At 46.9% G+C, this 23,743-nt stretch overlaps 1 protein-coding gene across 1 annotated transcript in view; it reads left to right on the top strand.

Annotated features, from left to right (window-relative positions):
* LOC116991878 (CD97 antigen-like) overlaps positions 1–23,743 on the top strand; it is a 105,991-nt gene that overhangs the window by 4,302 nt on the left and 77,946 nt on the right. The window contains exons 3-5 of the mRNA XM_033050854.1: positions 1,736–1,888; positions 17,729–17,823; positions 18,151–18,281. Of these exons, the coding sequence (XP_032906745.1) occupies positions 1,736–1,888; positions 17,729–17,823; positions 18,151–18,281 (379 nt within the window). The remainder of the gene's footprint in view (positions 1–1,735; positions 1,889–17,728; positions 17,824–18,150; positions 18,282–23,743) is intronic.

The raw sequence follows: 23,743 nt of genomic DNA, 5'->3' as shown, positions 1-23,743 counted from the left end.
CGGGTATTTTTCTAGTCAATTTGGCCAGCCTCTCCCTCATGGCTCCATAGCCCCCTTTATTCAACTGTTAAATTGAACAGTTTATCCACTCTTCTCCCTCTCCAATTGTAGATTCAACGACCATATTATGGTCACTATCTCCTAATGGCTCCTTAACCTCAAGTTCCTTTATCAAATCCGGTTCATTACATAATACTAAATCCAGAATTGCCTTCTCCCTGATAGGCTCCAATACAAGCTACTCTAAGATTCCATCACAGAGGCACTCCACAAACTCCATTTCTTGGCGTTCAGATTTTCCCAGTCTACCTGCATGTTGAAATCTCCCATAACAAACATAGCATTACCTTTACGACATGCCAATTTTAACTCCTGATTCAACTTGGAGCCTCCCACCTCTCCTTACATTGCTGCCGTATATCAATTACATTCCCCCACCTTTTACCTACAAGATGATTCCAATTCAACAGCTTAGATGACTCGGTTTTTCCTCACATTCTTTCTGATATTTGAGCCGTCTACCCGTGTGAAATGAATAAGCTTCCCTCCGTCCACCTTGTTTGATCAGCATGAACTTTTCTTACATCTTTTATGGCATTTCAAAGTCCGTTGACTCTACCGTTCATAACATTGCTTTTACCCAACTGTGCCATGACTTGTGATTGACATCAGTTGCATCAAACAAACCAGTCAGAAAGGACAATATGGCAGGTTTGATCCAAAAATTCCATGTTCTACAGCCAGCGTGGCTTTTTATGTGGGAAATGAATCTGAGTTTTTTCATGATGTCACCAAGAGGATTGATGGGGGTAGGGCAATGTTGTCTATATGGGCTTTGGAAGGTATTTGACAAGGTCCCTCATGGTAGACTCGTCAGGAATCCAAGGTGAGTTGGTGAATTGGATTATGTTAGAAAGACCCTGTAGACGGATAGGACAGGTTTGGAATCTGGCACAAAAAAGGAGAGTTGTCAGTGGGTCACGCAGCGTCTCTGGTGGAAAATGGACAGGTTCTGACCATGAGGGCAGAAAGAATAGAAGGGAGATAGCCACTGCAAAGAGTGGGGGAGGGCTTGGGGCAAATGTGGAAAGTGATCGGTGTATACAGATGAGGAAGGGTTAATTAGTAGATGGAGTGAGGTGGGGAAGGGAAGGATAGAGATAGAGACAGGGTCCGGGAGGTGATGTGGAAACAAGAAAAGGCTGCGGATTCTAGAGATTTGAGAGGAAAGTAAGGTGAAGAGTGAATCAATATGGGAAAAGTAGTGGGGGATGGGAACAATGGAGGGGGTCCACTGGGAGGGATGTGTGGTGATGGTCAGGTGGGGTAGGTGGGGGGAGGAGTGAGGGGTATTGTGAGAAGCAGGGGTAGGCAAGACTCCTTGTAATGACATAACACACTTCACAAAAAGCAGAAAGAATCTAAGTTTGCTGATGTAGATGTGGGAGTAACAGAGGAGCAGAGAGGCAGTGGCTTTGTCTGTTTAGGCCTGGGCTGAGGAAAGGTCCCTTTGTTCAGAAGGTTGTGAGTCTTCCTGTTCCTCACTGTGGAGCCACAGTTGTTGAGGACATTGTGAATGTTGATTGAATCAAGGGGTGGTGGAGATGGAGGGACAGGTCATGATAGGATCAGGAATGATCAGCTGTGGAGTGTGAGGGCTAGCATGGGCAACAGACCACTCATCCCTTCTTGGTTTGTATTAAAGCACGGATCTTTTTTCTCCTCCTCCATCCAGATGAAGATGAATGTATGGGACCTTCTGCACAAGCACTGTGTGGCAACAACGCTGATTGTCACAACACAGTGGGAAGCTACTACTGTACCTGTGATGCAGGATATTTCCACCCGAGCAAACAACGTAACTTCACAGACAAAGGAGGCTGCGAAGGTGGGTGGTGAGACTCATATTTTTGTATTAAATACTTTACTGTTTTGCCTCACTGGGGATCTTGTGCTTTGAACTTGGCTTGAATGAGAAGAGGCAAGGCCGTAGCATCTGCTTTCAGGTACATAGAGGAGTATTGGAAAATCAATAGACAATAGGCAAAAGGTGCAGGAGTAGGCCGTTCGAGCCAGCACCGCCATTCAATGTGATCATGGCTGATCATCCACAATCAGAACCCCGTTCCTGGCTTCTCCCCATATCCCCTGACTACGCTATCTTTAAGAGCCCTATCTAGCTCTCTCTTGAAAGTATCCACAGAACGGGCCTCCACCGCCTTCTGAGGCAGAGAATTCCACAGGCTCACAACTCTGTGAGAAAAAGTGTTTCCTCGTTTCCGTTCTAAATGGCTTACTCCTTATTCTGAAACTGTAGCCCCTGGTTCTGGACTCCCCCAACATGGAGAACATGTTTCCTTCCTCTAGCGTATCCAAACCCTTAATAATCTTATATGTTTCAATAAGATGCCCTCTCATCCATCTAAACTCCAGAGGATACAAGCCCAGTCGCTCCATTCTCTCAGCATATGACAGTCCCGCCATCCCAGGAATTAACCTTGTAAACCTACGCTGCACTCCCCCAATAGCAAGAATGTCCTTCCTCAAATTAGGGGACCAAAACTGCACATAATACTCCAGGTGTGATCTCACTAGGGCCCTACACAACTGCAGAAGGGCCTCTTTGCTCCAATACTCAACTCTTCTTGTTATAAAGGCAAACATGCATTTCGCTTTCTTCACTGCCTGCCGTACTTGCATGCTTACTTTCATTGATTGATGATCAAGGACCCCCAGATGCTGTTGTACTTCCCCTTCTCCCAACTTGACATCATTTAGAGAGTAATCTGCCTTCCTGTTTTTGCTACCAAATAACCTCACATTTATCTACATTAAACTGCATCTGCCATGCATCTGCCCACTCACTCAAGCTGTATATGTCACCCTGCATTCTCATAGCATCCTCCTCACAGTTCACACAAGCTTCGTGTCATCTGCAAATTTGCTAATGTTACTTTGAATCCCTTCATCTAAACCATTGAAGTATATTGTAAATACTGTAGCTGCGGTCCCAGCACCGAGCCTTGCGGCACCCCACTAGTCATTGCCTGCCATTCTGAAATGGACCCGTTAATCCCTACTCTTTGTTTCCTGTTTGCCAACCAATTTTCAATCCATGTGAGCACTCTACCCCCAATACCATGTGCCCTAATTTTGCCCACTAATTTCCTATGTGGGATCTTATCAAATGCTTTCTGAAAGTCCAGGTACACTACATCTACTGGCTCTCCCTTGTCCATTTTCCTGGTTACATCCTCAAAAAATTCCAGAAGATTAGTCAAGCATGATTTCCTCTGACCGATCCTGTTACTGCTATCCAAATGTGCCGCCATTTCATCTTATATAATTGACTCCAGCATCAAAGTAGTAACTTACAAAATTCTTAAGGGGTTGGACAGGCTAGATGCAGGAAGATTGTTCCCGATGTTGGGGAAGTCCAGAACAAGGGGTCACAGTTTAAGGATAAGGGGGAAGTCTTTTAGGACCGAGATGAAAAAACATTTTTCACACAGAGAGTGGTGAATCTGTGGAATTCTCTGCCACAGAAGGTAGTTGAGGCCAGTTCATTGGCTATATTTAAGAGAGAGTTAGATGTGGCCCTTGTGGCTAAAGGGATCAGTGGATATGGAGAGAAGGCAGGTACAGGATACTGAGTTGGATGATCAGCCATGATCATACTGAATGGCGGTGCAGGTTCGAAGGGCCGAATGGCCTACTGCACCTATTTTCTATGTTTCTATCTTCTCCACAACCGATGTCAGGCTAACTGGTCTATAATTCCATTTTCTCCTGCCTTTCTTAAAAAGTGGGATAGCATTATCTACCATCATATCCACAGGTACTGATCCTGATTCTATAAAACTCTGGAAAATGATCACCAATGCTTCCATGATTTCTAGAGCGACTTCCTTAAGTACGCTGGGATGCAGACCAGCAGGCCCCTGGGGATTTATCAGCCTTCAGTCCCATCAGTCTACCCAACACCATTTCCTGCCTAATGTGGATTTCCTTCAGTTCCTGTCACCCCAGATCCTCTGTCCACTAGTATATCAGGAAGATTGTTTGTCCTCCTTAGTGAAGACGGATCCAAAGTACCTGTTCAACTCATCTGCCTTGTTCCCCATAATAAATTAACCTTTTTCAGTCTTCAAGGGTCCAACTTTGGTCTGGACTAATATTTTCCTCTTTACATACTTAAGGAACCACAACCACACCTCTGCTACAGCCACAGTCACTCAGGCGTTCCCCAAGGCTCCGTACTCGGCCCCCTCCTCTTCATCATCTACATCCTCCCCTTGGTCAGATACTCCACCACTTCAACCTGGACTTCTACTGTTACGCCGATGACACCCAGATCTACCTCGGCACCAAATCCCCCCCCCCCCCATATCAACTCCTGTTTGTCAGCTATAAAAACCTGGATGCAACATAACTTCCTCAAACTCAACAGCGATAAGACAGAATTCCTCCTCATAGGCTCCAAAGCCACACTCAGAAAAATCAATAACCCCACTCTCACCATCGACGGCACCACTGTCTCCCCATCTCCGCAGGCCCGCAACCTTGGCGTGATCTTTGATTCCACCCTCTCCCTTGAGCCTCACATCCACCATGTCATTAAAACCTCCTTCTTTCATCTCCGCAACATCGCCAAACTCCGACCCTCTCTCACACCTCCCGCTGCTGAAAGACTCATCCATGCCTTCATCTCCTCCCGACTGGACTATTGCAACTCACTTCTCCTTGGCATCAGCTCCACCTACATCAACCGACTACAACTGGTCCAGAACGCAGCCGCCCGACTCATCACCCACACTGGCATCACATCACTCCAGTCCTCAAACAATTTCACTGGCTTCCCATCTCCCACCGGATCACCTACAAAATCCTGATCCTCACCTACAAAGCCCTCCACCATCTGTCCCCCCCATATCTCACTGACCTCCTCTCCCCCTACCAACCCTCACGGTCCCTCAGATCCACATAAGCCGGTCTCCTCTCCATCCACAAGTCCAACCTCCTCAGTTTTGGGGACAGAGCCTTCTCCAGGGCAGCTCCCAGGCTCTGGAACTCCCTCCCCCAACTGATCCGCAATTCCGTGTCCCTCACCATCTTCCAGTCCCGCCTCAAGACCCATCTCTTCACCTCTGCCTATCCTTAGCCCCACGTCCCTCTCCCTTTTCATCTGTGCATTAATTGCCTCATATTGTGTTTTAAATTGAATTCTGTCTTTACTTTGTGTACTAGTCATGTCTCCACTATTTATTTCATTCCCCTTACATGTTTTTCCTCTACCTGCTAAATTTTTGTAAGGTGTCCTTGAGACTCTTGAAAGGCGCCCATAAATAAAATGTATTATTATTATTATTATTATTATTATAAGGAAGCTTTTACTATCCTCCTTTATATTCTTGGCTAGCTTACCTTCGTAGCTCATCTTTTCTCCCCGAATTGCCTTATTAGTTCTCTTCTGTTGCTCTTTAGACATTATCCAATCCTCTTGCTTCCCGGTCATCTATGCTTCTTCTCTATTATTTTTATACTGTCCCTGATGTCCCACGGTTGCCCCTTACTCCCCTTGGAATCTTTCTTCCTCTTTGGAATTAACTGATCCTGTACCTTCTGTATTATTCCCAGAAATACCTGCCATTGTTATTCCACAGTCATCCCTGCTAGGGTATTTTTCCGGTCAATTTGGCCAACTTCTCCCTCATGGCTCCAAAGCCCCCTTTATTCAACTGTAACACAGACACCTCCTATTTACCCTTCTCCCTCTCCAATTGTAAATTAAACTTGACCATATTATGGTCACTACCTCCTAATGGCTCCTTAACCTCAAGTTCCTTTATCAAATCCGGCAGGCTCCAATACAAGCTGCTCTAAGAATCCATTACAGAGGCACTCCACAAACTCCCTTTCTTGGGGTCCAGTACCAACCTGATTTTCCTAGTCTACCTGCATGTTGAAATCTCCCATAACAAACGTAGCATTACCTTTACTACATGCCAATTTTAACTCCTGATCCAACTTGGAGCCTCCCACCTCTCCTTACATTGCTGCCGTATATCAATTACATTCCCCCACCTTTTACCTACAAGGTGATTCCAATTCAAAACCTTAGATGACTCGGTTTTTCCTCTCATTCTTTCTAATATTTGAGCCGAATACCAGTGTGAAATTAATAAGCTTCCCTTGTTTACCTTGTTTGATCAGCATGAACTTTTCTGACATCTTTTATGGCCTTTGAAATTCCGATGACTCTACTGTTCATAACATTGCTTTTACCCAACTGTGCCATGACTTATGATTGACATGAGTTGCATCATTAGTTGATAGGCTGGGTGAGTGGGTAAATGCATGGCAGATGCAGTATAATGTGGATACTTAAAATGGCGGCGCACACAGTTGCAGCGGCTCGATGTCCTCCCGGTCAGTGCTTCGTGTTTTTTGTGTATGTGTGCGTGTTGTTTTGTGCCCTGTGTACTTACTGTCGGGCGAACAACGTCTACGGCCGGCAGGATCTTCTTAGGATTGGAGCCGGTCGCGAACGGGGGGTTACCGCCGAGTTTGTCCGCTCATACAAGATCCCGGCGGACATAGCGAGGAGCCCCGACTCTCCGTGGATCACCATCCCCGCGGGGAGGAGGCGAAGGCGGCGCAGAGAGAGAAGGCAAAAGCGAGGCGGCAGGGCCGGCGCTCTGGTCAGGCTACGGAGGCAGCCACTGAAACCACCGCTTCCCAGCCTGTTTCTCACAAACGCCAGATCCCTCGCTAACAAGATGGACGAACTGAGGCTGCAGACTGCAGCTAACAACGCCGTGAAGGACAGCTGTATCCTGTTGATCACGGAGACCTGGCTTCATTCTTTCATCCCGGACTCTGCTATCGAGCTAGCAGGCTACACAGCACAGCGTCATGACAGGACAAGAGACTCCGGTAAGAGCAGAGGTGGAGGGCTCTGTGTGTACGTGAACAACACCTGGTGTACAAACACAGTGATTGTGGACAGTCACTGCTCCCCGGACCTGGAGTATGTGACTGTTAAATGCAGGCCCATTTATCTCCCTAGAGAGTTTACGGTTGTCATGATAACTGCTGTGTACATACCACCGGATGCTAATGCTAACTCGGCTATCGGATATTTGTATGGTAGCACTAGCAGTCAACAGAGCATATATCCTGACGGTGTTCACATCATAGCAGGGGACTTTAATCATGCGGACTTGAAGAAAATGCTCCCCAAATTCTACCAGCATGTTAAATGTGCTACAAGAGGAGCTAACACACTGGACAAGGTCTACTCCAACATCAAGCTGGGCTACAGGGCTAGACCACTACCACACCTGGGTCAGTCGGACCATATGTCCCTGTTTTTAATTCCTGCATATGCCCCCCTCAGGAAAACCGCTCCTACCATTACAAAGACCATCACAACCTGGCCTGATGGTGCATCTCAGCAGCTGCAGGACTGCTTCGACAGGACCAACTGGGATGTGTTTGAACACCGGGACCTGGAGGTGTTCACAGACAGTGTACTGTGTTACATTAAAAACTGCATGGACACGGTCACAGTGGACAAACGCATCCGGGTCTACCCCAACCAGAAGCCCTGGATGACCCGGGAGGTCCAGCAGCTGTTAAAAGAGAGGAACACCGCTTTTAGGTCTGGCGATAGGGCTTTATACAGCACGGCCCGAGCTAACCTGAAGAGAGGCATCAGAGAGGCCAAATCAGACTACAGGAGGAAGATAGAGGACCACCTGGACAGCAACAACAGCAGGCAGGTGTGGCAGGGGATCCAGTACCTCACCAACTACAAGACCAACCTTGGAGCTGCTGAAGGTGACGCCTCGTTGGCAGAGGAGCTGAACCTCTTCTTTGCTCGCTTTGAAGTGGAGCCACCCGAGACAGCCACATCACACCACATGGTCCACAGCAGCCTAACCCTCAAGATAGAGGAGCATGAGGTGAGGCGCACGCTGCGGGCCATCAATCCAAGGAAGGCTACTGGACCCGACGGCGTCTCTGGACGCGTGCTGAAGGACTGCGCTGACCAGCTGGCTGGAGTCTGTACGAGGATTTTCAACCAGTCTCTGGCCCAGTCCACTGTTCCACCCTGTCTGAAGTCCGCAACCATAGTCCCCTTGCCCAAAAAACCCCACATTTCCAGCCTCAACGACTACCGGCCAGTCGCACTCACACCAGTGGTGATGAAGTGTTTTGAAAAACTGGTCCGGGGTCACATCACATCACTCCTGCCCCGAAGCTTTGACCCCCACCAGTTTGCGTACAGAGCGAATAGATCTACAGAGGACGCTGTAGCCACAGCTCTCCATGCTGCACTGTCCCACCTGGAGCAGCGGGGGAGCTACGTGCGGATGCTCTTTGTGGACTACAGCTCTGCCTTTAATACCATCCTTCCCCACAAACTGGTGGACAAACTGGGGGACTTGGGACTTCCACACTCCACCTGCATGTGGATAAATAGCTTCCTGTCGGGTCGCAGCCAGAGAGTCAGAGTGGGCCATCACACATCCACGGCCCTCAGCCTCAGTACCGGCTCTCCACAGGGCTGCGTGCTGAGCCCCCTGCTCTACACCATCTACACACATGACTGCATCCCCGCCCACCACAGCAACACCATTGTCAAATTTGCGGATGACACTACGGTGGTGGGACTCATCTCCGGGGGGGACGAGTACGCCTACCGGGATGAGGTGGAGCAGCTGACAGTGTGGTGTGGAGAAAATAACCTGCTCCTTAACACCTTAAAGACCAAGGAGATAATAATAGACTTCAGGAAGAATAAAACGGACATGGTACCATTAGTTATCAGAGGGGACTGTGTGGAGAGGGTGGCGGATTTCCGCTTCCTGGGAATCCATATTGAGGAGGACCTGACGTGGAGCGTGAACACCTCTGCGCTGCTGAAAAAGGTCCAGCAGAGACTGCACTTCCTGAGGGTGCTCAGGAAGAATAACATCACTCAGAGACTGCTGCTGTCCTTTTATCGGTGCTCCATTGAGAGCCTCCTAACATACTGTGTATGCGTATGGTACACCAGCTGCACAGCGGCTCAGAGGAAAGTGCTCCAGAGGGCCATTGACAACGCCCAGAGGATTGTCGGATGCCCTCTCCTTACCTTGGAGGACTTACACAGTTCCCGCTGCATCAAAAAATCCCAGAGTATTATAAAGGACATTTCCCACCCCGGACACTCCCTGTTTGAACTGTTACCGTCAGGCAGACGGTACAGATCTACAAGGACAAGGACAAACAGACTTAAAAACAGTTTTTACCCCACTGCTATAAAGGCACTAAATGTAGCCGCCAAGGAACGCAGGGGCGATACATACATACATGAAATCGACAGAAGGATGTAGGGCTGGGTGTTTATGCGTGCTATTTTTATGATATTTATTTTAGTTGTTTATCTTTTTAAATATTTTACCTTGTATGTATCGTTAGCTTTTAGAAATGTTTGAATGGTGCACTGACTGGCTGACATTTTACAATTTCGTTGTACATGGTTCATGTTACAATGACAATAAAGAAACTATTCTATTCTATTCTATCAAACAAACCAGTCAGAAAGGACATTATGACTGCTTTGTTTCAAAATTCCATGTTCTACAGCCAGCGGGAAATGTGGGAAATAAATCTGAGTTTTTTCAAGAAGTCACCAAGAGGATTGATGGGGGTAGGGCAATGTTGTCTATGTGGACTTTGGAAGGTCTTTGACAAGGTCCCACATGGTAGACTAGTCAGGAATCCAAGGTGAGCTGGTGAATTGGATGTTGGTAGACAGACGCTGTACATGGATAGGACAGGTTTGGAATCTGGCACAAAAAGGAGAGTTAAACATAGAAACATAGCAAATAGGTGCAGGAGTAGGCTATTTGGCCCTTCGAGCCTGCAACGCCATTCAATATGATCATGGCTGATCATCCAACTCAGTATCCAGTACCTGCTTTCTCTCCATATCCACAAGGGCCACATCTAACTCCCTCTTAAATATAGCCAATGAACTGGCCTCAACTTCCTTCTGTGGCAGAGAATTCCACAGATTCACCACTCTCTGTATGAAAATTGTTTTTCTCATCTTGGTCCTAAAAGACTTCCCCCTTATCCTTAAACTGTGACCCCTTGTTCTGGACTTCCCCAACATCAGTAAACAATTTTCCTGCATCTAGGTTGTCCAAACCCTTAAGAATTTTGTGAGTTTCAGTAACATCCCCCCTCAATCTTCTAAATTCTAGCGAGTACAAGCCGAGTCTATCCACTCTTTCTTCATATGAAAGTCCTTACATCCCAGGAATCAGTCTGGTGAACTTTCTCTGTACTCCCTCTATGGCAAGAATGTCTTTCCTCATATTAGGAGACCAAAACTGTACACAATACTCCAGGTGGGGTCTCACCAAGGCCCTGTACAACTGCAGTAGAACCTTCCTGCTCCTATACCCAAATCCTTTTGCTGTGAATGCTAACATACCATTCGTTTTCTTCACTGCCTGCTGCACCTGCAAGCCTACTTTCAATGACTGGTGTACCATGACACCCAGGTGTCGTTGCATCTCCCCTTTTCGTAATCGGCCACCATTCAGATAATAGTCTACTTTCCTGTTCTTGCCACCAAAGTGGATAACCTCACATTTATCCACATTATACTGCATCTGCCTTGCATTTGCCCACTCACCCAACCTATCCAAGTCACCTTGCAGCCTCCAAGCAATACCAATACCAATACAACAATACAATACCATTTATTTGTCATTTGAACCTCACATGAGGTTCAAACGAAATTTGGTTTCTGCAGTCATACAAGAAAATAACCAAGACACACACCAACACAATTTACACAAACATCCATCACAGTGAATCTCCTCCTCACTGTGATGGAAGGCAAAGTTTTGTCTCTCCCCTGCTCTCCATTCTTCTCCTGAAGTCAAAGTCAAAGCCCACGGCGGGCGCCAGCAAGTCCGCGGCCATTTAAAGCCGCGTCGGGCGATGTAAGGCCCTGCTCCGGTTCTTGACGTTGGACCCCTGGCGGGCGCTAGCAAGTCCCGCGGCTGTTTGAGCCGCGCAGGGCGATGTAAGGCCCCGCTCCAGGCCACTTTCAACCCCGCAATTCGGGCGGGAGAAGTTGCCGTTGCTGGTGCTCCGTGAGCATTCTCCCGCTGGGGACCCGCAAGCTCCTGGTGTCACCATCCACCGGAGTCGGGTCGCAGCAGCGCGCCACCACAGCTCTCCACGCTCCGAAGCCGGCCTGCTCCACGATGGTAGGTCCGCAGCTCCGCCGGCTCCGTGACTTGAGCTGTCGTTCCGGTTGGAGGCCGCTCCACGGCGCTAGGCCCCAACGGCAATGGAGACCCGACAGGGAAAAGGTCGCGGTCCCCGTACAGGGAAGAGATTTAAAAGTTTCCCCCACCCACCCCCCGCCCCCCACACATATACATTTAAAAACCCACATCAAACTATACCTTCAACGGGACAAAAAAAAAAAAGACAGACGGACTGCAGAGGCCGCTGCGACGTTGGTTGCGCCGCCCACCCATCCTCCTGCTCACAGCATCCTCCTCACAGCTAACACTGTCCCCCAGCTTTGTGTCATCCGCAAATTAGGAGATGTTGCATTCAATTTCCTCGTCCAAATCATTAATATATATTGTAAATAGCTGGGGTCCCAGCACTGAGCCCTGCGGTACCCCACTAGTCACTGCCTGCCATTCTGAAAAGGACCCCTTTACTCCTACTCTTTGCTTCCTGTCTGCCAGCCAGTTCTCTATCCACATCAATACTGAACCCCCAATACCGTGTGCTTTAAGTTTGCATACTAATCTCTTATGTCGGACCTTGTTAAAAGTCTTCTGAAAGTCCAGATATAACACATCCACTGGTTCTCCCTTATCCACTCTATTAGTTACATCCTCGAAAAATTCTATAAGATTCATCAAACATGATTTACCTTTCATAAATCCATGCTGACTTTGTCCAATGATTTCACCACTTTCCAAATGTGCTGCAAATCCATCTTTAATAATTGACTAGCATTTTCCCCACTACCGATGTTAGACTAACTGGTCTGTAATTCCCCGTTTTCTCTCTCCCTCCCTTTTTAAAAAGTGGGATTACATTAGCTACCTTCCAATCTTCAGGAACTACTCCAGAATTTAAAGAGTTTTGAAAAATTATCACTAATGCATCCACTATTTCTGGGGCTACATCCTTAAGCACTCTGGGATGCAGCCTATATGGCCCTGGGGATTTATCGGCCTTTAATCTATTCAATTTACCGAACATCACCATATAACCATATAACCATATAACAATTACAGCACGGAAACAGGCCATCTCGGCCCTACAAGTCCGCGCCGAACAATTTTTTTCCCTTAGTCCCACCTGCCTGCACTCATACCATAACCCTCCATTCCCTTCTCATCCATATGCCTATCCAATTTATTCTTAAATGATACCAACGAACCTGCCGCCACCACTTCCACTGGAAGCTCATTCCACACCGCTACCACTCTCTGAGTAAAGAAGTTCCCCCTCATGTTACCCCTAAACTTCTGTCCCTTAATTCTGAAGTCATGTCCTCTTGTTTGAATCTTCCCTATTCTCAAAGGGAAAAGCTTGATCACATCAACTCTGTCTATCCCTCTCATCATTTTAAAGACCTCTATCAAGTCCCCCCTTAACCTTCTGCGCTCCAGAGAATAAAGACCTAACTTATTCAACCTATCTCTGTAACTTAGTTGTTGAAACCCAGGCAACATTCTAGTAAATCTCCTCTGTACTCTCTCTATTTTGTTGACATCCTTCCTATAATTGGGCGACCAAAATTGTACACCATACTCCAGATTTGGTCTCACCAATGCCTTGTACAATTTTAACATTACATCCCAGCTTCTATACTCAATGCTCTGATTTATAAAGGCTAGCATACCAAAAGCTTTCTTTACCACCCTATCTATATGAGATTCCACCTTCAAGGAACTATGCACGGTTATTCCCAGATCCCTCTGTTCAACTGTATTCTTCAATTCCCTACCATTTATCATGTACGTCCTATTTTGATTTGTCCTGCCAAGGTGCAACACCTCACATTTATCAGCACTAAACTCCATCTGCCATCTTTCAGCCCATTTTTCCAAATGGCCTAAATCACTCTGTAGACTTTGGAAATCCTCTTCATTATCCACAACACCCCCTATCTTGGTATCATCTGCATACTTACTAATCCAATTTACCACCCCTTCATCCAGATCATTGATGTACATGACAAACAACAAAGGACCCAACACAGATCCCTGAGGCACCCCATTAGTCACCTGCCTCCAACCCGACAAACAGCCATCCACCATTACCCTCTGGCTTCTCCCATTCAGCCACTGCTGAATCCATCTTGCTATTCCTGCATTTATACCCAACAGTTTAACCTTCCCAACTCACTTCCCGACTAACATGGATTTCACACTTCACAAAAAACAGAAAGAATCTAAGTTTGCTGATGTAGATGTGGGAGTAACAGAGGAGCAGAGAGGCAGCGGCTTTGTCCGTTTAGGCCTGGGCTGAGGAAAGGTCCCTTTGTTCAGAAGGTTGTGAGTCTTCCTGTTCCTCACTGTGGAGCCACAGTTGTTGAGGACACATCAGACTGTCATTGTGAATGTTGATTGAATCAAGGGATGGTGGAGATGGAGGAACAGGTCACAATAGGACCAGGAATGATCAGCTGTGGAGGGTAAGGACTGGCATGGGCAACAGACCACTCATCCCTTCTTGGTTTATATTAAAGCATGTTTTTTTTTTCTCCTCCTCCATCCAGATGAGGATGAATGTATGGGACCTTCTGCACAAACACTGTGTGGCAACAACAATGATTGTCACAACACAGTGGGAAGCTACTACTGTACCTGTAAGGCAGGATATTTCCACCCGAGCAAACAACGTAACTTCACAGACAGCAGACACTGCGAAGGTGGGTGGTGACACTCATATTTTTGTATTTAATACTTTACTGTTTTGCCTCACTGGGGAGCTTGTGCTTTGAACTTGGCATGAATGGGAAGAGGCAAGGCCATAGCAGCTGGTTTCAGGTACATGGAGGAGTATTGGGAAATCAATAGACAACAGACAATAGACAATAGGTGCAGGAGTAAGCCATTTGGCCCTTCGAGCCAGCACCGCCATTTAATGTGATCATGGCTGATCATCCCCAATCAGTACCCCGTGCCTGCCTTCTTCCCATATCCCCTGACTCCGCTATCTTTAATAGCCCTATCTAGCTCTCTCTTGAAAGTATCTAGAGAACCGGCCTCCACCGCCCTCTGAGGCAGCGAATCCCCAGATTCACAACTCTCTGTGTGGAAAAAGTGTTTCCTCGTCTCCGTTCTCAATGGTTTACCCCTTATTCTGAATCTGTGACCCCTGGTTCTGGACTCCCCCAACCTTGGGGCCATGTTTCCTGCCTCTAGGGTGTCCAAGCCTTAATAATCTTAAATGTTTCAATAAGATCCCATCTCATCCTTCTAACCTCCAGAGTATACAAGTCCAGCCGCACCATTCTCTCAGCATATGACAGTCCCGCCATCACAGGAATTAACCTTGTTACCCTATGCTGAACTCCCTCAATAGCAAGAATGTCCTTCCTCAAATTAGGGGACCAAAACTGCACACAATACTCCAGGCACACAATTCTCACTAGGGCCCAATACAACTGCAGATGGACCTCTTTGCTCCTATACTCAACTCCTCTTGTTATAAAGGCCAACATGCCATTCGGTTTCTTCACTGCCTGCTGTACCTGCATGCTTACTTTCATTGACTGATGAACAAGGACCCCCCAGATCCTGTTGTACTTCCCATTTTCCCAACTTGACACCATTTAAATAGTAATCTGCCTTCCTGTTTTTGCTACCAAAGTGGATAACCTCACATTATCCACATTAAACTGATTCTGCCATGCATCTGCCCACACAACCTGTAAAAGTAACCCTGCATTCTCATAGCATCCTCCTCACAGTTCACACTGCCACCCAGCTTTCTGTCATCTGCAAATTTGTTAATGTTACTCCCACTAGTCACTGCCTCCCACTAGTCACTTCCTGCCATTCTGAAAGGGACCCGTTATCCCTACTCTTTGTTTCCTGTCTGCCAACCAATTTTCTATCCATGTCAGCATTCTACCCCCAATACCTTGTTCCTTAATTTTGCCCACTAATCTCCTATGTGGGACCTTATCAAATGCTTTCTGAAAGTCCAGGTACACTGCATCCACAGGCTCTTCCTTGTCCATTTTCCCAGTTACATCCTCAAAAATTCCAGAAGATTAGTCAAGCATGATTTCCCCTTCGTAAATCCATGCTGACTCAGACCGATCCTGTTACTGCTATCCAAATGTGCCGCTATTTCTTATTTTATAATTGACTCCAGCATCTTCCCCACCACCGGTGTCAGGCTAACTGGTCTATAATTCCCTGTTTTCTCTCTCCCACCTTTCTTAATGAATGGGATAACATTAGCTACTCTCTTATCCACAGGAACTGATCCTGAATCTATAAACCTCTGGAAAATCATCACCGATGCATCCACGATTTCTAAAGCCACTTCCTTAAGTACCCTGGGATGCAGACCATCAGGCCCTGGGGATTTATCAGCCTTTAGTCCCATCAGCCTACCCAACACCATTTCCTGCCTAATGTGGATTTTCTTCATTTCCTCTGTCACCCCAGATCCTCTGGCCACTAGTATATCAGGAAGATTGTTTGTGTCCTCCTTAGTGAAGATGGATCCAAAGTACCTTTTCGACTCATCTGCCATTTCCTTGATCCCCATAATAAATTCACTTTTCTCGGTCTTCAAGGGTCCAACTTTGGTCTTAACTATTTTTTTCCTCTTTACATACCTAAAGAAGCTTTTACGATCCTCCTTTATATTCTTGGTTAGCTTACCTTCGTATTCATCTTTTCTCCCTGTGTTGCCTTTTTAGTTCTCTTCTGTTGCTCTTTAGACATTACCCAATCCTCTTGCTTCCCAGTTATCTATGCCAAGTTCTATTTATTCTCTTTTATTTTTATATGTCCCTGACGTCCCTTGTTAGCCATGGTTGCCAATTACTCCTCTTGGAATCTTTCTTCCTCTTTGGAACTGATCCTGCAACGTCTGTATTATTCCCAGAAATACCTGCCATTGTTGTTCAACTGTCATCCCTTCTCGGGTATTTTTCCAGTCAATTTGGCCAGCTTCTCCCTCATGGCTCCATAGCCCCCTTTATTCAACTATAACACCGACACCTCCGATTTACTCTTCTCCCTCTCCAATTGTAGATTAAACTTGACCATATTATGTCACTACCTCTTAATGGCTCCTTAACCTCAAGTTCTGTAGATTGCTTTATGCATGCAACCAATAATATATAGGTTAGCATCACGAACACCGCCTTACTGTATCATTTATATTAACACCTACTTCCTATGCTACGCAGTTTGGTAGCAGACAGGAGGCAGTGACTACTAACATGCTGTTAAGTCTGTATGTGGATTAAAGATGATCTTAAGTTACGTGTTGTGTAGATGTCATATTTACACGGTGTCAGAAGTGTGATGCTCGAGGTGCACGAGAGAGAGTATCCGCAACGTGCATGTCTGTACCCTTTTTGTAAACAAGGGTGAAGTCGAAACGTTGGAGCTGCATCATCATGCGTTGCAGGCGGGCTGGTGCAGCATGGATTTGTTTGTTCAGAATCGTCACTGGTGGTCTGTCTCAACCGTGAAAGTGTTTCCGAAGATAAAGTCTTTGAATTTGGAGCAGGCAAAGACAACAGCCAGCAGCTCCTTCTCGATCTGTGCGTAGCGTTGTTCTGTGTCGGTCATGGTACGGGAGGCAAGGTACCATCAGCTGATGGTTGTAGGCAGGCTGCACCGAGCCCGAATCGCGAGGCATCACAGGTGATAGTCACGAGACGTTTCAAATCGAAGAATATTAGAGTTGGTGCACTGGTCAGCTTAGATTTTAAAGCGTCAAATGCTTGTTGAGATTGCTGGAACCAGGACCAAGCAGTGTCCTTTTTAGTCAGTTGTCGCAGGGGTGAGCTTAATTTGTTGAGGTTTGGTATGAATTTTCCAAGATAGTTCACCATACCCAGGAAACGCTGCAGGCCGAGCACGTTGGTGGGGGCCGGCATCTCAGTGATGGCAGCAGCTTTCTGTGGATCGGGCTTGAGGCGGTCGGGAGTGAATACGTGCCCGACGTAGGTGACCTCTGAAACCCTGAACTTGCACTTGTTAGGGTTGAGCTTGAGGTTGATCTGACGTGCCCGCTCCATGACACGCCTTAGGTTTTGGTCGTGCTCTGTCGCATCTTTGCCATACACCAGGATATTGTCAACAATGATAGCGCACGGTAGGCCTGCGAACAGCTGTTCCATGGTTCTCTGGAAAACTTCACTGGCAGAGTTGATACTGAATGGCATTCTCAGATCCTTCCCCCTTAAAGAGTGGGGATGGATCTACTTCCTAGTCCGTGATGAACTGGTCATACAGGATGGTGTCATAGTCAAGGGCCACAAAGTCATGATCCCCTCATCATTGCATGATAAATACTACAATGAGGCGCACAGCGGTCACCCGGGAGTCGATGCTACACTGACCCATGCACAGAATCTGTTCTACTGGCCTGGGATGGCCAAATACATACGGGACCGTATATCCTCTTGCCCCACCTACAACAGTCTTGCACCACACCAGCAGAGGCAGCCCCAACTGTAACAACCTCCACCAGCCCTGGCCTGGACGTCGGTGGCGGCAGACATCTTCGAATGACGCGGTAAGCACTACCTCATCCTCGTCGACTCGTTTTCAAACTGGTTTGAACTCTACCTCCTGACCTCCATCAAATCTGAGATGGTCATCCGAAAATTAAAGAAACACTTCTCCACATTCGGCTCACCCGTCCGTTTGCAGACGGAAGACAGTTTACCAGCCACGAGTTCAAGCTCTTTGCCAACTGATGGAATTTCCACCATGTCACGAGCAGCCCTGAGTACCCACAGAGTAACGGACTTGCCGAACGGGCTGTCAGAAGCGCTAAATAACTGATGGAGCAATCGCGCCTGGCCAATTCAGATTTTTACCTTGATCTCCTGAACCTCAGAAACATTACCAGAGACGGAACCCTGGGATCACCCGCCCAGCGACTGATGTCCAGGACAACAAGACCTCCGATTCCGATTGCTCAGCAGAAGCTGATACCTCAAGTGCTGAAGCCCGCATCAATCCAACAACGTATTCAGGAGAAACACGATATTCACAAATGGTCGCATGACAAATCATGCAAACCCCTCCTGCCTCTACTGCCGGGACAGGTTGTTCGTTTACAAACTACCAGTGGAAATTCCCGTCTGGCTACTGTTGTCGGCATAGCTGACGCACCTCGGTCTTACCTTGTGGACTATGAGGGAACAGTCTACCGCAGAAGTCGTCAACATTTGCTTGCTGTGCGAGAACCCCGTCCGCCACCCTATGCTCTACCGCTTTAGTTCCAGCCATTCGCTGCCGAACATTCTACTGATCCCCGCATGCCCCACACTCCTCCACGAGGCGCGGCCGTGACTAACCACGGGATTATCCCTCCTGCACACTTCCCCTTTCAGCCACCACGTCTCTCCCACGTCTTTCTCGCTTCCGGGTTCACCCCCTCCCTCTAATCTTTCCGGTGAAGGAGGGGAGGATTTGTCCGTATGCGTTCGGGCCGCATCAGTAGACCGCCTGATAGATATGGAGAATTTGTTTAACTTTAATGGCATGGATGCTCACTATACTTACTCTTTAAGGGGGAAGGATGTAGATTGGTTTATGCATGCAATTAATCATATATAGGTTAGCATCACTTACCCCGCCTTACTGTGTCATTTATATTAACACCTACTTCCTATGCTACGCAGTTCGGTAGCAGACAGGAGGCAGTGACTACTAACATGCTGTTAAGTCTGTATGTGAATTAAAGATGATCTTAAGTTATGTGTTGTGTAGATGTCATATTTACAAGTTCCTTTATCAAATTATTACATAATACTAAATCCAGAATTGCCTTCTCCCTGGTAGGCTCCAATACTAGCTGCTCTAAGAATCCATCACAGAGGCACTCCACAAACTCCCTTTCTTGGGGTCCAGTACCAACCTGATTTTCCCAGTCTACCTGCATGTTGAAATGGTAAGATTAAACGAGAACTGACCAGTTTGAAGTTTGATCTTTATTTTATGAGGAGTTACGATGAGCGATTACGTGGAGATGGCCGTCAACCCAAATGCGCATCAATCTTCAAAGCAGCGGTGTGAAATCACAGATAACAGTTGTTGAACTAAAATAGTAAGATTAGAGCTGACTAGAACTTCCAGAAAAGATCTTTATGTTGCCAGGGTCGGGATTGGAGGGCACGTAATCGCTCATCATAACTCCTCATAAAATAAAGATCAAACTTCAAACTGGTAAACTCGTTTAATCTCACTATTTTACTTCGGATTCACGTTAATGACTACGTGAAGATTTTGAAGCTCTGTGATTTCATGCCGTGGAAAACCGAGTCCACACAAGCACAGCTGCATCAGTTGACCACAGATAAGGGAAACATTCATGATGCATACAGACATGACACAGATCTAAAAACATGCTGATGCTGATAAATGAACAAATAATAATAGTAGTAACCCCTCTCATCCGAGGGGAAACTATAAATAGAATCTATAATAGAGTTGGCAAATACCCCTGGTCTGGCAAACGGGTTAAAACAAAATGTTGGAACTCGTTCGATAGACCATCCTGCAGTCGGCAGGATGTGGTCCAGAGGACCATACATAACCATTGCTGCTGATGTTGTAGCAGCCCTGGTTGGAGTGAGATTAAAAAATAGTATCTACTCCTGTATAAGCCAAATCCCTGTTTTAACCACCTGGAGATGGTCTGAACTGATATCTTCTTATGAGGTTTTTGTACCTAACAAACATAGCTGGTATCAGAGCCTCTAAGGCTCTAGATGACCTTGACGTAATGTTGTAAATGTGTGACCAATCATAACCGAAGTTGCATGGGGTATGCCATGAGAATTAGCTTGAGACCAGATACCCCTGGGCTGTCCTGCTAACTAAATCGTAAACATGAATTATCATATAGAGCAGGTGTACCTATCCTGCCCATTCGCAATTTATGTAACGACTGGACCCGTTGCGCTGAGGACAGCGCCAAGGGAATAACTACCTTATGATGGCTGAGCCTAAGCTAGGGATATAGCTGGAGCTATATATGGAGCTAGGGATATAGCTGGAGCCCCCTAGTGGAGAAGTGTAACACAATATCAATGTCCCATACTTCCGTGTACTTGGTCTGGAAGAACGTGTGTTAAAGATATCCTTAATAAACTGGGTATCAGAGGGTGAGACCCGACAGAGCGGGTCCCGCTAGCTGCAGCAATATGATGAGAAGCACGTTGGGCCCAGTTAATGGGACTAAAACTTAATTTATTGTCAAGGACCCATTTGAAAATGAAATCTAAGACATCAGTGTCCATGCCGTATTATATGTAACATAGCATTTAAACAGAAACGGTACCCATCTCCTGAAGAGGAAATGTACTGCTATTTTTGGTGCTATCCCTGCACTCTGCAGTGAGCACACCACATGGATTGGTCTGACACCCCGAGCCGCAGGAGCTGTCTTCTCGGATTCTGTAAGGCAATGAATTGATTAATCACACAAAGGCTGGTTCCCCGAGTCCCAGGCTGAACCAGCAAAGTTTTATGTTTAGAAACCCCATATAAGGTTCTACTATAATTTCCAACATTTGCGGGAACTATGGGCACATAGGCCAGTCAGACAGTACGAAAACCCTGAAGCGGGATCTTGCTGAACTATTGCAAGACCCTCACTGATGAGGCAAAATGGAGCAACGACACAAAAGAAAATTCCTCCCCCGTGTAACGAGAATGTATCTCTCGCCACTCTGATGCCACATGTCTTTACAAACTGGTGAATGAGCCTGGATGCAAACATATCGATATTTGGTGTTCCATCAAGCCATAATGTCATAAAATACACAGTGATTGAACATCCATTCTGTGTTGTCATTGATTTTACGTGATGATACTCCAGCGCCAAATAAGGTTCGGTAAATTATGACAGGATACTTTGACTTGATTGCACCCATGTGACCAACATAAGCTACCACCAGTGTATCAACCTGGAACTGAGCATGCAGATCATGCATATCCGCACAACCCTTTAACCCATAGTATGCACCTAGTGTCTGTAGGTAGTTGATACCAATAACTGAAGAATTGGTCATTCATGCAAATCCCATCCGCCTCCGTAACTAGAGATGGCATTCTTAATTTTCCATCTCAGAGCACTAGCATCAATCTGAAATACAACTGAAGATTTATTGACCAAAATTACTGGAGCAATGCTGAATATTGTTTGTCCACCATTGTGACTTTGGTGGCTTCAGCTGGTAATAGCATAGGTCCATTAACAATGACGTATATGGCCGTTGAGAGATTACTACTTGCACGTTGTAGGTTCTGATAATGCAAAGGCCCAATTGCACAGCTGAAACACAGCTGCTATATTGTCAATTACACTTTATGAATAGAAGACGGCTTGATAATAAGGTTGTTACAGGCTTCTATTGATTCCAAACTCTTGCCCCAGATCGGAGTCACAGATAAATTAATAGTTAAAGGTAAAACCGAATAATCAATAACTGTAGTTGGTATCAACTTAATTTTAACTGGATGGATGAGGAACCTCAATGTCTCAAATATAGTTGCGGCTGAAAACAGTAGATTTTAGCAAAACACAGGTTTAGAATATCATCCAGATAAGCCATAACACGTGTTTTTGAGCTCTGAGCAGTCCCAGCACCGGTTTAGTAATTTGGTAGATGACTTGGGTTCCCTGTGAATGGGACCTGTATAGTATGCATCTTTGAAATCGATGCGTCCTAAAGAAATCAGTTTGTTAGACAGTAACGAAGTTCCATATACTGTTGCAAATACGAGTTAAATCAATTATGAACCGACTTCCTCCATCCTTCACAATGAACAGGCCTCGCCTGCCATAATTCCGTGCCTGCCTTAAACGACAACTCTGGCCAGATACCCGAGCCTGTCTCGAAAGGTGATCCTGGCCATAATACTGAGCCTGCCTCGAAAGACAACTCTGGCCATAATACTAGGTCTGCCTTGAAAGGGTACTGCGGCCGTAATACTGAGCCTGTCTCGCAAGACAACTCTGGCCCCAATTCCAAGCCAAGCTTGGTACCCTTGTACTGTGCAATAATGACCCAGTCTCATGCTATCATTATCATTTGTACAAAAACAATTGTAAATATTACCAACTTGTAAATGATCCACTACCTCATATTTCTGAAGAAACCAGACCCACCTACCTCCATGGTTACCGGTGGTCTATGGTAAGCCCAACGGCCCCTGACGTGTGTTCTATTCCCATCCTTGATTGGAGAGTAGGAAAATGGTAGTGTATGTGGATTCCAATTTTTCTGAGCCCGGCTTGGACCTTGGCATGAAAGGCCTCTGCGCAGCTTTCAAGCTGCCGCCAGCTTTTGCTTCCTCATCCAGGTATACCTGTTGGATAAGTCTTACCTGAAGAGGAGATTTGGCGGCTGGTTTCATTTCTTCCAATGTCACCCCTGATAGTGCTGTTCACTGCCGGCACTTGTAGCATGAGGGGAACTCTGGCCCCTTCTGGGTTTTCTGCCCACGGCAGTAACCCTATCGGCAGTAACCCTATCGTTTGCGAGTATTTCCTTGGAGCCATATGCATGTGCTGCAGTAGGTTCCATGGACATACTTCGAATTTGAAGTCAGTTACACACTGACCACTCGCACTCCCTTTCACAGAGAGGGAGATTCATAGGCAAACCTGAGAACAGGTGCTGACGCAGGCCCCTGAGGATACCTGTGCTGTCATGGCCCCTCCTTCGACCCTATATCAGGTTATTTCCCCCCGAGTTAGACTGAAACTGACCCTGAATGCTCCCCTCCTCAGAGAGCGAGACATTGTGCAGCCCTGAAACAGGTGCCGCTGCCTACGGGTTCTCCATAATACCCGGGCTGATCACTCCCTCCTTTGTAGTATATCATTCTGAAGCACCCCTCCATCAGGTGCTCCATGTGTTAAGGCATCCGCAGATGATACCTATAGAAGGAGGGGTACCCTCCTGGCCTGACTCCCCTGAGTCCCAAGGCCTGACCGACTTCCCCGTGGTTTGACCCTGTCCCTGGGTATCCATAGCGATCTGGGAGCCGCTGACCGCTCTGTCAGCGACTCGGGTGGCGAGACCGGCTTACTGCTGGTCTTACCACTTTTTCTGGGGGAACCCTAGTGGTCTGGGAGCCGGTGACCCCATTGTCTGCGACTAGGGTAGTGAGACCAACTTCCCTTGGTCCAGCCCCCTTAATTAGGAAAGCACCGCTCGCACTTCCCCCCCTCCCCGGGTGTCGCTGACCCCCTTGTCAGCGACTGGGGTAGTGAGACCAACTTCCCCTTGGTCTTGTCCCCCCTCCCCCCGGGAGTGTCGCTGACCTCCTTGCCAGCGACTGGGGTAGCGAGATCAACTTTGCTTGGTCTACCCCCTTTCTTGGGAAAACCACCACTCGCAGTCCCCTCCTGGGTGTCGCTGACCTCCTTGTCAGCAACTAGGGAAACGTACCCGACGGCCGCCGGCTATCCG

The sequence above is a fragment of the Amblyraja radiata genome, chromosome 35 (assembly GCF_010909765.2).
Source record: "Amblyraja radiata isolate CabotCenter1 chromosome 35, sAmbRad1.1.pri, whole genome shotgun sequence".
NCBI lineage: Eukaryota > Metazoa > Chordata > Chondrichthyes > Rajiformes > Rajidae > Amblyraja > Amblyraja radiata.
This window is presented reverse-complemented; position numbering and strand designations above follow the sequence as displayed.